This window comes from Haliaeetus albicilla, chromosome 18, assembly GCF_947461875.1.
Source record: "Haliaeetus albicilla chromosome 18, bHalAlb1.1, whole genome shotgun sequence".
Taxonomy (NCBI): Eukaryota; Metazoa; Chordata; class Aves; order Accipitriformes; family Accipitridae; genus Haliaeetus; species Haliaeetus albicilla.
Window position 1 is genome coordinate 3,987,278 of NC_091500.1, and position 11,668 is coordinate 3,998,945.

At 55.5% G+C, this 11,668-nt stretch overlaps 1 protein-coding gene across 1 annotated transcript; it reads left to right on the plus strand.

Moving 5' to 3' along the window:
• The first annotated feature begins 2,032 nt into the window (after positions 1-2,032).
• On the plus strand, positions 2,033-7,965 carry XKR5 (XK related 5). The gene is made up of 7 exons (XM_069805576.1): positions 2,033-2,146; positions 2,585-2,768; positions 2,863-3,044; positions 3,829-4,038; positions 4,167-4,336; positions 4,766-4,877; positions 5,429-7,965. The coding sequence occupies exons 1-7, from the start codon at positions 2,089-2,091 to the stop codon at positions 6,514-6,516; spliced, it is 2,004 nt and encodes a 667-aa protein (XP_069661677.1). The 5' UTR covers positions 2,033-2,088; the 3' UTR covers positions 6,517-7,965.
• The last annotated feature ends 3,703 nt before the right edge of the window (positions 7,966-11,668 follow it).

Genomic DNA, 11,668 nt, shown 5'->3' on the forward strand with positions numbered 1-11,668 from the left:
CTCGCTTGGCATGGGAATTTATTCCTGGCTTGGAACAAAGCCTTGGGGCAGGAGGAGGAGGCGATTTTATCATCAGTCACTTTGAGACTGAGAAAAGACAGTTGAGGCACCTCGGGGTGGCTCCTTCCTGGGAATGATGCCGACGGAGGGCAAGGGGGGATGAGATGATGAGGTTCCCACGTCTTCTGTGGGTGACATGAAGGGTGACACCGCATTGCATCTGCATGAACCCTTGCGACTTCCTCACTGCTGGATTTGCAAGCAAAGATGGTTCTTCAACAGCCTGCCCTCAGCTTTGAGAGAGGCTTTGGTGCCCGTTAGAGCCTTCATTGTGCTTTGCATGCAAAAAGTTAGGTTTTCTAGGAATGAGCCGTTTGGTATTTGGTACGCTATAAGCTGTGGAGGAGAAGGCTCAGAGACAATCAAGACTGAACTTCACTTGGGTCCAGAGCTTTATTTACATCCCTAACTTTATTAAAATGCTTCGCTGGAGCTGGGCCCAACAGTTCAACGTTGTTAGGTAATGAAACACTTTGCTGAATACGGACATGGCAGCGGGACAAGAGGCAAAGCAGGCTATCCCTTCCACCCGTGACTTTTTTAACCCACCATCCACCAAATCCAAACACTGGAGTTGAGGTTGCAAAGATCTTACGTGCTTGGTAAAAGCCAGTGCTGGAGAGTGAGCCGAGCCCCTGGTGATGCTCCCTCGAGGAGGGACAATCAGGCAATGACATCTCTGAGCAGTTTGGCTTCCCGGCCGGCAGCACATCCACGGCCCTAAGCACATACGGGAGATTGAGTTCATCGCTCACATGCAAATATCGAAGAGGGGCGTTATAGAGCATGGCAGGGACAGGCATAATGTACTGGGCACCTATAGAGAACCCTGGAAACTGAGCTTTCATATTTCAAAAAGTCCATGCTCCGGGACTCAGCTGAATGGGTGAGAAATGTTGCTTCTGTTAAGCAGCAGAATCCAGGCTTTGTTCTCAGGGTTGCAAAGAAACTCGCTAAAATTTCAACAAACAGCAAATGCATGAAAGCCCCCAAACACATGGACAACTAGACAGCCCGGCTGACGTGCAAAGCTTTGGGAGCTTCCTGCACGATTTTGCGAAAGCAATGACGAAACTTTAGATGATATTTGGACCTAATTAAAAACCCCTTCAGTGGCCTTTCCTGTAGCGACTTGCTGAGGATTTAATTTCTAAAAAGCGTGTGCTTCCCAGGGGATGGAGTCTGCAGGGCTGGAGGTTGGGGGGGGGGGGGAAAGCAGGTAGGTCACATCTCCGCACACACACGGCCACCTGCAGCCACCAACGGTCGGGATCACATTTCGCAAAGGTTTTATCTCTTGGGTGGGAGTGGAAAAAGAAAACCTGAATTAATTTCTGGCTCTGTGCATCTCAGGTCCCGGCTGCCACCTAGTGCTCACCCCCGCGGCAGACGCACACCCCTTGTGCAAATGCACAAGTACCCGGGGACCCCCCCGGGACGCACTTGTGCAAGGAGACGTCGGCGTGGGGGACGTTGGGCCGGGCTTGTGGCAACGCACCGCAACCCCAGGGCGCTCGGGCTGCTGCAGCCGCCGCCGCTCCGGGGGGCCGCAAGACCCGCGAGGAGCCGGCGTGACGCAAGCAACGTGACGTAACACTGCCTGGCGGGAAGAGAAAAGAGGCTGAGCCGGGGCGGGCGGGGAGGGACCGGCCCCGGTTCCTCCTCCTCCCCCTCCTCCTCCTCCTCCTCCTTCTTCTTCTTCTTCTTCTCCTTCTCCTTCTTCTTCCCCTTCTCCTCCTCCTCCCCTCCTCCTCTTCCTCCTCCTCCTCCCCTCCCTTTCTCCTCCTCCCCTCCCGTCCTCCTCCTCCTCCTTCTTCTTTCTTCTTCTTCTTCTCCTTCTTCTTCTTCTTCCCCTTCTCCTCCTCCTCCCCTCCTCCTCTTCCTCCTCCTCCTCCCCTCCCGTCCTCCTCCTCCTCCTCCTCCTCCTCCTCCTTCTTCTTCTTCTTCCCCCTCCTCCTCCTCATCCCCTCCTCCTCTTCTTCCTCCTCCTCCTCCTCCTCCGCCCCCGCCGCGGAAGGGGCGCGCAGGATGCGCGGGGCTTTCCCCGGGCTCTGCTTGGCGCTGCTGGCGGCGGAGCGCGGAGCGCGTAAGTGAGCGCGCAGGATGCGCGGGGAGGGGGGGGGCACACTGCGGGGCTGCGCACACGCGGAGGGGGAGCAGCCTACCCCCCCCAACCCATTCTGCAGCCACCCCGGTGCAAACCCCATCCATTTTCTTTTTTTGAAGTTGAAAAATTGAATTTTTTTCAATTTTTTTTTTTTTTTTCAATTTACTGGGAGCATGAGCCCTTGTCCGAGCGCTTTTTATCAGAGCCCTTCCTTGGGCCGGGCCCCCCGGTGGCGATGGCTGTGCCACAGCTGACAAGCCACCGAAAGCCGGCTAACTGGAGATAAGACGGGGACAAGGGCTGCCAACCCCCTCGGCGCCTGGGACTTGAATTTGGGGCGGGTTGTGGGTAACCCCTTTCAGTTGCTGGGTGCGCGGCCGTGGCATCCCTCAGCACCGCTTCTCTGCCGTTCCCCAGGGCTCTGCACCATCACCCACTACCTCGTCCGCGGGCAGCTGGGCTGGTTCGGGCTGACCGTCGCCTGCGTGGTGCCCGGCTACGCGGCTCAGCTCCTCAGCATCCTCTGGTTCAGGGCGGACGGCCGGCCGCCCGACCGCTGGCTCCTGGCACTCCACCTCCTGCAGCTGGGCCTCTGGAAGCGGTAAGAGATGCTCCCCACCATCCATCCAGCCCCCCCTCCCCAACCCAAACCTGCCAAAACCAAGTTGGACATCCCGTCGCGGTGACTTTTGCAGGTACTGGGATGTTTCGCGGACGGCGGCAGAGAAGGGAGCCGGTGCCCGTGCCGGGGAGGTGCTGACCCAGCACGGGGACGTGTGTGTGCTGCGGCTTCTGGAAGCCCTGCTGCAGACCCTGCCTCACCTCCTGCTGCAGGCCTACGTCGTCGTGGCCGTCGACCCAGCGGGCTTCGTCCCCGGTGAGCGCGGAGTTCCCGGGAAGATGCTGCGAGTTGCAGAAGGGTGATGCTTTCGGGTGGGGGACGCGTGTGCCCACCTGGGGGGGTGCAGGGCAGGCTCTGGATGGAGGAAGGCGCTGCAAAGGGGCTGGAAAGCCCCAGTGCAAAGCAGGAGGGAGAAATGGGGCTTGCAGATCTGCTGCGGTCGAACACGGAGGAGTCTCTGAGCTATCCACAGCTTTTCCTGGCCGGTACGGTCATTCCCTGCAGCATATAGGAGACGTCCACGGCCAAGACAGTGCCTTGGTTGGGTTTGAACCCAACACGTCTTCCTAGGGGTGGTCCAGCCCTAATCACAGCGCAGTGCTGAGCATTTAGGGTTTGGGGGCTGCTTTGTAGAAAAGGTGAACTTCCAGGCGCGCGAAGGGAGAAGTTGGGGTGCGGAGTCATAGCGTTGGGGTGCGGAGACATAGCGTGCTCAAGGTCTCGCTCAAGTCAGAGTCAGTGTCTGGTCCGATCGCAGCGACCAGAGATGGACCTGCCCTGCCGCTGCAGAGCTCTGCCCGTGGGAGAGAGCGGTCGGAGGAGTTCAGCAGGGAAATGCCGAGCGTGCAAAGGAGACCAGATTCAGCAGGAATTGGTTGAAATACTCCAATCGGCAGGACAGCGGGTTGTCTGGCTTGTAACGGGGTGCCGTGCTTGTATCGGGGTGCCGTGCTGCCAACAGCTCCTTAACGTTGAGATACGGTCCTACGATGCCGTTGGGCATCCTTCAGAGTGCCTGACTGGCCCTGGCCCCGTGCAGGTGTCAGCGCGGGGCTGTCCCTGCTCTCCTTTGCCTGGGCTTTGGTTTCCTACAGCTGCTTCTCCTGCCTGATGAAACCTGGTCACCTCTTCCCACCGGCCGCGGCCATCCTCTGCCTGCTGCTCTGGAGGACGGGGATGCTGGGGACCAGGGTCTTGGCCCTGGTGCTCTTCGCCAGGCTGTATTCCTTCTGGGTTTTTGCTGTGGCAGGTAAGACCTTGTGATCATCTTCCCCATGTTCCGTCCCGCTGTCAGTCACGGGGATGCTCCTGGTACTGGAGCATCTTTGCAGCCTCCCCCAGGAACGGCTTTGCCCTTTCAGTCCCTTCCCCTTGCAGGTATCCACTGGTTGCTCATGGCCTTCTGGCTGGTGGCCCAGCAGACGGATATCGTGGCCCAGCCCTGCCGCTGGAGGCTGTTCAATTGCCTGGTGGGAGCCGTGTACATCTTCTGCTACATTAATGTCCGGCCCGGTCCCTCCAAGCACAGGATGGCCACGTTTTATGCCGTAAGTACCCAGGATATTCGGTATTCCACATGGGTGCAGCTGCTGGGGAGAAGCAATAGCTTCAGACTCTCCTTTCTCATCTCTCATATCACCACTTGATAAAAATTCAGCATTTCCCATGTCCTGACAAAGTGATGTGATCACCAAGGTGGATGCAGCTTCTGCGCTGGCTTTGGTTTCTCAGCAGCAGCCATACAATGTCTCAATAACACCAGAGCAGCTGTGCTGCTCTGCCAGAGTTATTTTTCATGGTAAAAAAAAGTCGAGACCTTGCAGTAAGTCCTGTTCAGCAACGCTTATGTTTTAAGTGATGAGTTAGGTGCAAAATAAATCACCAAAATCTAGAAAATGGGTATTTTCTGTCACCGGAAGCGCGTCTAAAGCCATCAGAAGGATAAAAGTGACAACTCTTTTCCTTCTGCTCTGCAGATAATGCTGATGGAAAACACCCTCCTGCTGCTGCTGGCCACCCGGTTCCTGCAGGCAGAGCTGAGGAACAGCCTGTGCATGACCGCGGCCATCATGTCAGGGTCTGTAATAGGTAAGATCTGGGCAAGGATGGGAGTTGCTGTTTGCTGGGTGAGGTCCCCACCAGGCTCAGGTTTTCCTGGTGGGATGGGGGCAGAGGGAAGCTGTACCACCGGCATGCTGGGCTGTGTGCGAACGGCTGCACGCAGATCAACCGTGTTCGAGAAAGGACACGTTTGGCCTGGAAAAGCAGCAATTTTGCTGGCCTTGAACAAGTTTAGGATAGAAGTAGGAAGGTTAGAGGACAGGGATGCTGAGAGATGGGAAGGATTCCTGCATCACACACCTCCTCCCTGCCCTGTGCACCTATCAGCCTGCAAATCAATCCAGATTAAATTCAATCTTGAAAGTGTGCTCAGCACTCCCTTTCCCAAAAGCTGCTTGAGTGGGATTCTTGCATCCCTAAAAATGCTTGAAGGACCGGTTGCTTGGACACGTGATGCCCAGCAGCATCTCTGCAAAGGGTCTGTTGATCTGGAGGTGGCGGCGAGGTCTGGTCTCTGCTCCAGACCTCACAAAAGTGCTGCTGGACCTCGTCCCTTGACACCTTTCTGCTCTTTTCAGGTGCCGCAGCTCTGGTGGTTTATTACAGCCTGCTCCATCCCAAGTCCGCAGAGATCTGGCAGGGCTTCGTGGAGACAACCTGCAGTGCTGCGGCTGCCGGTGATGACGAGGTTGCTGGAGACAGCTCCCAAGCAGGGCAGAGTTTGGGAATTTTGGGAGACGGAGAGTGCTCGGCAGGGGAAGGGACCACGGCAGATCCCAAAAATGAGAACAGCTCATCGCTCTTGCAATTCAGAGGGTGTTTGGAGGACAGCTGGACAAACCATCACCACTGGCTGCTGGTAAAGCTGGCCTTGAAGACAGGAGATATGTCCAAGATCAATGCGGCTTTTGGAGATGGTGGCGTGGGAGAGGTTTACCCCGGAGGATCGGTGATGGGGAAACCTGCCAGCGTTGAGCCTGGGGCAAATCTTTCCCTCCCCGCAAGGGAAATCGGTCCTCTGGGTGTTGAATCTGGTCTGACTGATGAGAAACTGCAGGCAGTGGGGAACGGAGGAGACAGCAAACCCAGCACCGGCGCTGTGGGAATGGCACGGGAGGACGGAGCAGGGCAGGAGCCTGGTTTTTGCCCAGCCGTATCCTTTCCCAGCAGCTTCTCCCAGGATCCGGCCGAGGGCTCCTCTGTGTATTTCAGCATGAGCACTGGAGGAATCACCTCTCCCGGCGTGGGAACCGCCACCTCTACGTGCATGGCCCTGGTGCAAAGGGATGGCGAAGCTCAGCCTTCCCCAGGCTGCCAGGGAGGAGGAGGAGGAGGGGATTTATCCCTCGAGATGGCGAGCATCAGCCCAATCCTGGGCACTTGTGCCCACAAGCATCTGCAAAGCAGCTCTTCCCTCAGCAGCGTGAGCGGCTGCAGGGTGGCAGGTCCCCCCACAAAGGGCCTGGAGCCCCTGGGACAAGAAGGTGGCTTCATGGGGTGGCATCGCCTTTGGGACACCCACCCTTGTGGCACACAGGGGACTGTCGTGAGGAGCAAGCTGAGGCCACCGTGCTTCACCTCCACACCCAAGGCTGACCCTAGGTGCCCACAGCAAGGACCGGGGGAGCTGGGAGAGGGGACAGACCTGTCTGGGTTGCTGGAGTGACCCTGTAAATTGCTGCACTGTCACCTCAGGTCAGCACTGGGGTGACTGTCTCATTGATAGGGTATGGCAGGAGGTGGTGGGATGTTAATGCTGGCCGTGAAGACTGTCCCCATGGTGCCCCTGCCTCCAGGCAGATGTGGTCCTCCATCGCTAGGACATCACCGTCCCTCCCGCTGCATCTTCTACTTGCAGTTTCGGAGAGCTTCAAAGGTCTTAAAAACCCTTAAAAGTCCAGGTTTAGGTATTTAAACTTATTTATGTAACAGTCCTGCTAGGCATCTGGAGCGTACTGCCTTTGATATATTTGTGACAATGTCTTGTAGCGTGTCCTCTAACAAGTGCCTATACAAGCTGCTGGCCTGTCCCAGCGTGGAGATCTGGCTGCTGTCTCCAGGGGCTGGCCAAAGCAGGAGCCTTCTCAGGACAAATAAGTGCGTCAACCAGAAAAATAATGAGTTTTACTCTCAGATGCCCTTCCTTCTGGGCAGAATAAACCCTAAAGTAAGGCTCAGCAGTGCTTCATTTATTTTTCCCCCACCAGGTTCATCTTGAGAGCTTTACCAACTCCATTTGCTGGGGCCACATAGGAGCCCAGACCCTCTTCATGCTGCAGATCACAACCTCAGGACCCTGAATTGTAGACAAAAGCCATGATGTCCTGCTTGCTTGCCCACCATCCCGCTTCCTCAGGTGGCCTTTTCTGCCCAGCCTCTTCCTTGCCCCCTTCCACCCAGCTGCAGATTATCCAGATCTGGCTGGATGCTCCCTCCTAAATTAAGCCTCAAGCCAAATCTCAAACCAGATCTGCATACTCCCGCCACCATAAAATCCCCACTGCAGGCAGGATTTATTTATATCAGGAACTAAAAGCTTCGATACAGTGGCCTCAGAAATAGCTAATGCTTCCAGCCGACATGGGTTTGTGCCCAGGACGTGGCTTGACGTGTTGATTGAGGTCTGGTCAGCTGCCTTCACCAGTGAACTCGTGGGTGCCAGCTGGTGCACATCTGGCCGTGTCCTCCAGCTGTTGTCCTGCTGCGGGCAGGACTCTGGTGTTGCCATGGGGCAAGAAAGGCAGCAGGAAGGACAGGCATGCGATGAATTATTAAAAAAAGCTTCCCTGTAGCATTGGCTGCTCAGGATTGACCCAGCCAGATGATTCTTCAAGCTGATCTGGGCAGTGAAAACCCAATCGGTGCTGGTTTCGGAGTGAAGCCGCTTTTCCAATGTGGCGAAAGCTCCGTGTCTCCGTTCGGGGCCAGCACCGCCGTGCTGTGGCTGCGCTCTGCAGCGAGGAAGCAGACGCAGAGGCTTTTGCAGAGTCCTCCTCACTACGTGCACCACGCAGAAGGCAGCAGAGCTGTTGTGGCATTATGGAAATTTTTATCTAGTTGGGTTTGCTACCTTTGATAATATATAATGACGCTTATAAAAAACAAACCAGCCTTTGCTGTGTCTGCGTCTCATGTTCGGGGCACACGTAAGCGTGGAGAGGTCCTCTGGACCTTGCTGTAGGGGATGTTGGACCTCGCTCTCCTGCTGCTTTGCAAGCGATCTGCTGCACAGCTCCCTGGCTGGATGTGACATCCCCTCTCCTTTGCAACTCCATTTTCCTGTTTTCTTAGATTTTTTTACCCATTCCGGTTCTACCCGCCCCCAATCAAGCTGTTTGTTTAATTGAGCAGGGTTTCTCCCTTTCTCCCGCTGAGGGTGTGCAAAGAAAGGACACAGATATGAATGGGCACGGGACTCCACGTCCCCTCCTTTCTCTCTTCCCCACACTTTGCTCCTGCAGCCCCAGGACAAGTTGCCTGTAGGGATTTTCAGTGGGAGAATGAAAAAGGGGACCTGGGTGGGCACTCAGATGTGGCATGCAGATAGAATGTGCCATAATCATTTGCATTGACTCCAAAAATCAAATGCTTCGTAGGTCAAGTGATGGCTATGCAAATTATGGGCTGCCCTCAAAACTGGGCTGATTATCACAAGGCAAGTTTGGGCAGGAAAAGCAAATGCATTGAGAATTTGCTGTTCTGTGCTGGTCCAGGGCCTCGAGACACAGAAGGATTTACACCTTGTGAGAGACTTAAGTGTTTTTCACCCAATAAATACAGGATTGCTGCTGTTAACAGCAGACTGTAGGCTTTGTGCTAACTACACTTGGGCTTCCCAAGGACTGTCTTGAACAGCCATGGGTCTGGTTTAGCTGTAACTGAAAAAATTGGTGAGCATCATGAAATGGTTGGGAGGGCTATATCCTACAGCTTAATGCTAGCTCTGTGGTGGCGTGGGCTAACCGTAGACGGTAAAGCTCTGGCAGCACTGAGCAGCCCTCGTGAAACTATCCCATGGACAAGTCAGAAAAGAAAATATGGCCAAACAGATGATTTTAAGAAAGCAGAGAATACTTTTGGGCATAGGAGTCAGGCGTACCCCAGGACTTTGATTTCTCAGAGCACATCCACGATGCACAGAGGGCCTGGAGGTGCACCATGAGCTGACACCTCTGACCCCAGAGGAGGTGGTTGTGGAAATCCCAGATGGATCGAGGAGTGATGAAGAGTGGGGGGACGCTGGGGACAGCACCGGAGGGGGCATGATGGCTGGGGTACGGATGGGGGGTGTAGGTGTGGGGGTGGCGTTCCCATGGCTTTGCTCCCTGATGATGGGAGATGGTCACTGGTGAGATCCCGCCGTGTTCCCCCCCTCACCTTCTCCTTGGGAGCAATGTGAAATCAGGTGAAATAATGTGGATCATCTGTCCTTAAAGACTTCCAGCCTGCATGAGAGCCCTGTTGCACCCAGGGTCCAAGTCCCACATGCTGGGTACAATCCCGGTGCTGAACCAAAGGTCTCCACCTATAATTTACATTTAGTTAAATCTTAAAAGCCCTCTTTGGAGGAGGAGAGCTGTCCAAATGCAAATCACAGCTCCAGATACCCCTCCTTACCCTTCCCATCTCTGCGGGGCAGGGGAACTCAAGGTGCCCCAATGACCTGGTGCACATCCAGATTTTTCCCCAACACCACCAGACCGAAGAAGTCGTGCTGGGGAGGTGTTTCTCCCATGGCTCCCTGTTCCTCAGCCACCAGAGGGAGATGCTGCTCAAGGCCACAAAAGCGGACGCCTTGTTGCAGGCGCTGCCCGGGTTATGGGAGAAGAGGGATGTGCAGGATTGATGCTGCTGTGGCATCGCAAGGTGGGAGCCACTGGGAGCGAAATGGGGGGGGCTCTGGGGTGCTGGAGGTGGCCGATAAGGTGCACAGCAAGTGCCTGGAGGAATGTGACCGTGGTTGCGGGAGGCTTCTTCCACCTCGCCAGGCATCACCTGGCCACAAGGAAAGTTTGGAAGGCCCTGCCAGGTTCTCGCCAAGATAGCATTCAGGGCCGGGAAGGGTGATATCCATCTGCAAATATCCCATGGTGACTTAAAGTCCAAAGGCGCATGTGCTAGTGGAGCTGCCACCGGCTGCGCTGGATGTGGTTTGGGAACCTGCCGGTTTGGTAGAACTGGCTCCAGCCATCACCACCACGGTGCTGAGTCCCGATATTCGGCAGCGTACCACGGGCGCCTGGGCAGGTGACGGGGTTACTCCCCGCTCTGGTTTGTCTTCTTATCAACCCACGGAGTGCAGAGGTCCCACGAAGCCCAGGTCCTTGCTCTCCACGGAGCAACATGGTCCTGGGCAGGTCCCGACTCAGGGCGTGAAGCTGCACGAGAAGCTGCAGCTGAGGAAGAGCGCGGCAGAGGGGCGACGAACCAACCGCTCGGGGGAACCAGCTGATGTTTCCTTCGAGTGTTCCAAACGGTTGAGGAAACCCAGCCAGACCCTCTGCTCCTTCTTCAGCATTTCCCACCAAGTTCTTTTTGGATGAGATATGTTATCCTGAGCTAGACCTCAGGATCTGCCCAGCCTTGGGGGATGCTCATCACCAACATTTGGGCTTCAGCCACCCACAGAAGGTCTGGAGTGGGGAATGTCTCCATCCCACCACACCTGGCCTGATCATCCTGCCCGCTCGCCTACCCTGGAATGGAAGATTTCTGCTCATTTGCCTCCTCTGAACATTTTTGTTCATTTTGTTTTTTTAGGGAAACCCTCTCCAGCGCTTTAGAGAGGCGGAGGCTCGTGCCCCAGCCCAGGAGAGCTCAGCGCGGCTGACGTGGAGAAGAGCTCTCGCCGGCTGCGAAAGGGCAGCGAGGGAGCAGAGAGCAGGAATCGACGGTGAATTTTGACAACGCAGGGGGTGACCCGCAGGGTCCCGAGGAGAACAGGCTGTGCCACTCACCGGCGATCTAGAAAAAGGAGCGAACAGGCAAGAACAGAGGCTGTGTCCCTAATAAATTAAACAATACCCGGGCGAGCGCCTGGGCTTGGGGACGTGGCTGTCCAGCCCGCTGGCACCGTCCCCTTGGCTTGTTTTTAATGGGTCACTCTCGTCCTTCTGGCAAGGTGAAATGAAATAAAGTGGGTTAGAAAGGTACCGGCAGGGCACGAGGGTTGGCAGCAGCCCTGCCCCAGCCCTGCTGGGATCTCGCCTTCCAGCAGCACCGTTTTCCGCCTCCCTCCGCAGCCCGATTTCTGAGCGCTGCCCGCAGGTGCCAGGTTTTAGGGTCGGTTTTGCTCGACACACGGTGAAAAACATTCTCTCCGGCTCTGAGATGATGTAACCCCCCCTGAACTAACCCGGAAAGATTTATCTGGAAAAACATCTTTTTGCTTCCAAAAATATTGAAACGCAATACTTGGACATTACAGAAAATATAAGTATTTGCCCTGGGGTGGTTGTTATTTGCTTGTTTTTTTCCAAGCGGAAGATTTGGACATTTTTTTCCCCGTAATTAAACAGTTTTGATTTGTCTCAAATCCCTTTTTGGTGTCTCTACTATTCCTGTAAATGCCTTGGCCCAGGCTGCATCTCCGTGCCCATCGCTCTAAGGCTAAACAATAACACGGAGGGGGGGTTGCGGAGGGTAAACACGGCTAATCAGGACTTGCCTAATAAGAACGGCTGCTTAATGAGAACCCAGGGACTGTGCTTCCTGTGCTGGATTTGGCTGGAGGAAAACGCTTTGTGCTCTCAACACCAGGTTTGAGACGGCTCAGTTCCCTCGAACGCGCTGGAGCGGCTTTTCCTCCCTCCCGTGAA